This window comes from Genypterus blacodes, unplaced genomic scaffold, assembly GCF_046128005.1.
Source record: "Genypterus blacodes isolate CSIRO-AG114 ecotype Tasmania unplaced genomic scaffold, CSIRO-AGI_Gbla_v1 ptg000730l_1, whole genome shotgun sequence".
Taxonomy (NCBI): domain Eukaryota; kingdom Metazoa; phylum Chordata; class Actinopteri; order Ophidiiformes; family Ophidiidae; genus Genypterus; species Genypterus blacodes.
In genome coordinates this window covers 1-2,500 of record NW_027467402.1, presented here as the reverse complement: position 1 = coordinate 2,500, position 2,500 = coordinate 1, and the positions used below count along the sequence as shown (strand labels likewise).

General features: G+C 49.9%; 1 protein-coding gene across 1 annotated transcript in view; it reads left to right on the top strand.

Annotated features, from left to right (window-relative positions):
• Positions 1 to 2,379, top strand: part of LOC142990770 (SH3 domain-binding protein 5-like) — a gene marked incomplete at its 3' end in the record, with an annotated part of 2,601 nt that extends 222 nt beyond the window's left edge. The window contains exons 1-3 of the mRNA XM_076140640.1: positions 1 to 154; positions 598 to 660; positions 2,251 to 2,379. The exon at positions 1 to 154 is cut by the window's left edge and continues 222 nt beyond it. Of these exons, the coding sequence (XP_075996755.1) occupies positions 77 to 154; positions 598 to 660; positions 2,251 to 2,379 (270 nt within the window). The remainder of the gene's footprint in view (positions 155 to 597; positions 661 to 2,250) is intronic.
• Between the last annotated feature and the right edge of the window lie 121 nt (positions 2,380 to 2,500).

Sequence of the window (2,500 nt, the reverse complement as noted above, 5' to 3'; positions counted from 1 at the left end):
GCGAGCAGCGGGCAGCGGCGGGTGAAAGCGCGGCTTCGGTCTCTTTGTTCGCTTCTGACTTCAGCTCGGCTACAAAATGGATCATGTGGAGAAGGAGAACCGGTCTGACGACGAGACCGAGTACGAGGACGAGGAGGTGGACCCCAGAATCCAGGTGATGTCATATTTATCGGGCCGATCAGTGGTTCTGATCGATCCGTCACGTCGGGTTGTTGTCCGGCTCGGCTCGTCTCTGCAGCTTCTCTTCTCTTCTCTCCTCTCCTCTCCTCTCCTCTCCTCTCTTTCATTGTTTCTGCTCGTAAACCTGCTGGAGTCACGACATCATCAATCATCTCTAATATCTCTCATATGAAATCAAACGGAGCCACGAGCTTCAGGTTCTGCTGCTGAGAGGTGACGTCATTGTTCTGCCAGTCACAAATGTCAAACTTTGATGAGTAAATTCTTCCTGAAATCAGAAAACAAATCAAAGAAACAAAGAATGGAGACGAAAAAGTGCAGAACAACAAGAGGGATGTTGACAGCTGAGTGTGAGGATGAGTCCCGGGGACCCCTCTTCCTCATCCTCATCCTCATCCTGTCTTCTTCTTCTTGCAGGGCGAGCTGGAGAAGCTCAACCAGTCCACCGACGACATCAACAGATGTGAGACAGAGCTGGAGGTGAGTGTGTGTGTGTGTCTGTCTCTGTTTGTGTGTGTGTCTGTGTGTGTGAATGTGTGTAATGGAAGTCTCAGATTTTCTGCCTGGGACCTTTGACCTTTGGCCCTCCACAGGCTGAGTGATTGTAAAGTGGTGTTTCTCTCCGTCAGCTCTCTTTGGTCTCTTGTTCTATTTCTTCTCTTTTAGGACCTTTGTGTCTCTCTGAGCAGCATTTGATGTTTAAAAGGTGAACGTTGTCATGTGATCAGCAGAAAGAGTAGCTTGGTGGTTGAGCTACATTGTATGGAAAGTAGCTGCTGGACTGATAAGCTACTGAATAGAGTTGTTTACCTTCTTAACTAACAGAGGAGCTTGGCTGAAGCTGAACTACTTCAACTCATGAGTAGCTTGTAGCTTGAAACATTTGATCAGGAGCCACCAGGGACCACCAGGGACCCTGATGGCCTGTGAACCTGCCGGACTCCGCCCCTTTAGCCTGTGACTTGCATGTGGGTCAGTAAAGCTTAATGAGGTGAAAGTCTCCCAGCAGAGCGACGTGACTGCAGCTCGGCTCAGTCGTGAACGGAGGTAACTGAGGTTCAGGTTCAGGTTTGGTCTCGTTCGTTTGGTCTGCTCTATATGGGGCCGCTGATCAGGCTCAGCCAAACCTTCCAGGGCCCATAAAGCAGCTGTGTGTGGAAGCAGATCTTCAGCTTCATTCTGTTCCATGACAAAGACCTGAAACCAAGGAGACCTGCAGTGAGGAACAACAAGAGAACTTAACTCCTGTTCTTCATTGATCCATTGATCGTTCATGGACAAACACAAGCACTCAATGATTGTTAGTTGTTGTTGATGACATCATGTCAGGTGTGAAGGCTGAACAGCTGTGTGCTCCTGATGTTTGATCCAATCAGCTGATGAGAGGAACGTTAATGATCATGGCCCGCATGTGAGTGTGAGGAGACGTGTGGAGGGTGAGAAACAGGACAGAGGACACAGGACACAGGACAGAGGACAGCTTTGGTCTCCTTTTTGTGTGTGTTTACATTGTGACAGGGACATTTTTCCAGATTAGATCACAACGAAGCGGCTCATGTTACTGACACATCATTTATTTATAACTGGGTTAATTGTCTCGGAGCTCTTTGGACCAAACTCCGCATGACCCTGCAGAGGGGGGAGGGGAGGGGGAGGGAGGGAGGGAGGGAGGGAGGGAGGGGTTGATGGATGACAGCATTCCTGTTAACAACCTCCTAAACTGAGCGTCTGTCCCCTTTACACCAGAATGTCCTCATTATGATTAAAGGTGAAAATCTCTCTCTCTCTCTGTCTCTCTCTCTCTCTCGCTCCCACTCACACTCTCTCTCTCTCTCTTTACCTCTCTCTGTCTCTCATTCTAACTCTCTCTCTCACTCTCATTTTGACTCTCACTCTCTCTGTCTCTATCTCTATCTCTATCTCTATCTCTATCTCTATCTCTATCTCTCCCCCTCCCTCTCACTCTCTCTCTCTCTCTCGCTCTCATTTTGACTCTCACTCCCTCTGTCCCTCCCTCTCACTCCCCCCTTTATCTCTCCCTCTCCCTCTCCCTCTCTTCACGGTGATCAGGACTCGAGGCAGAAGTTCCGCTCCGTCCTTGTGGAGGCTACAGTCAAACTGGATGAGCTGATGAAGAAGAACGGGAAGGCGGTGGAGGAGTCCAAGCCGTACTGGGAGGCCCGGCGAGTGTCCAGACAGGTGAGACAGCCGCACACGCCTGGGGACCGTCCGGTGTTTGTCTTTGTTATGAATGGTTTCAGCAGCACTTCACTGATTGTGGGTCCAGGCGTGTTATGAGGTCACGCGTGTTTTCCCTCCG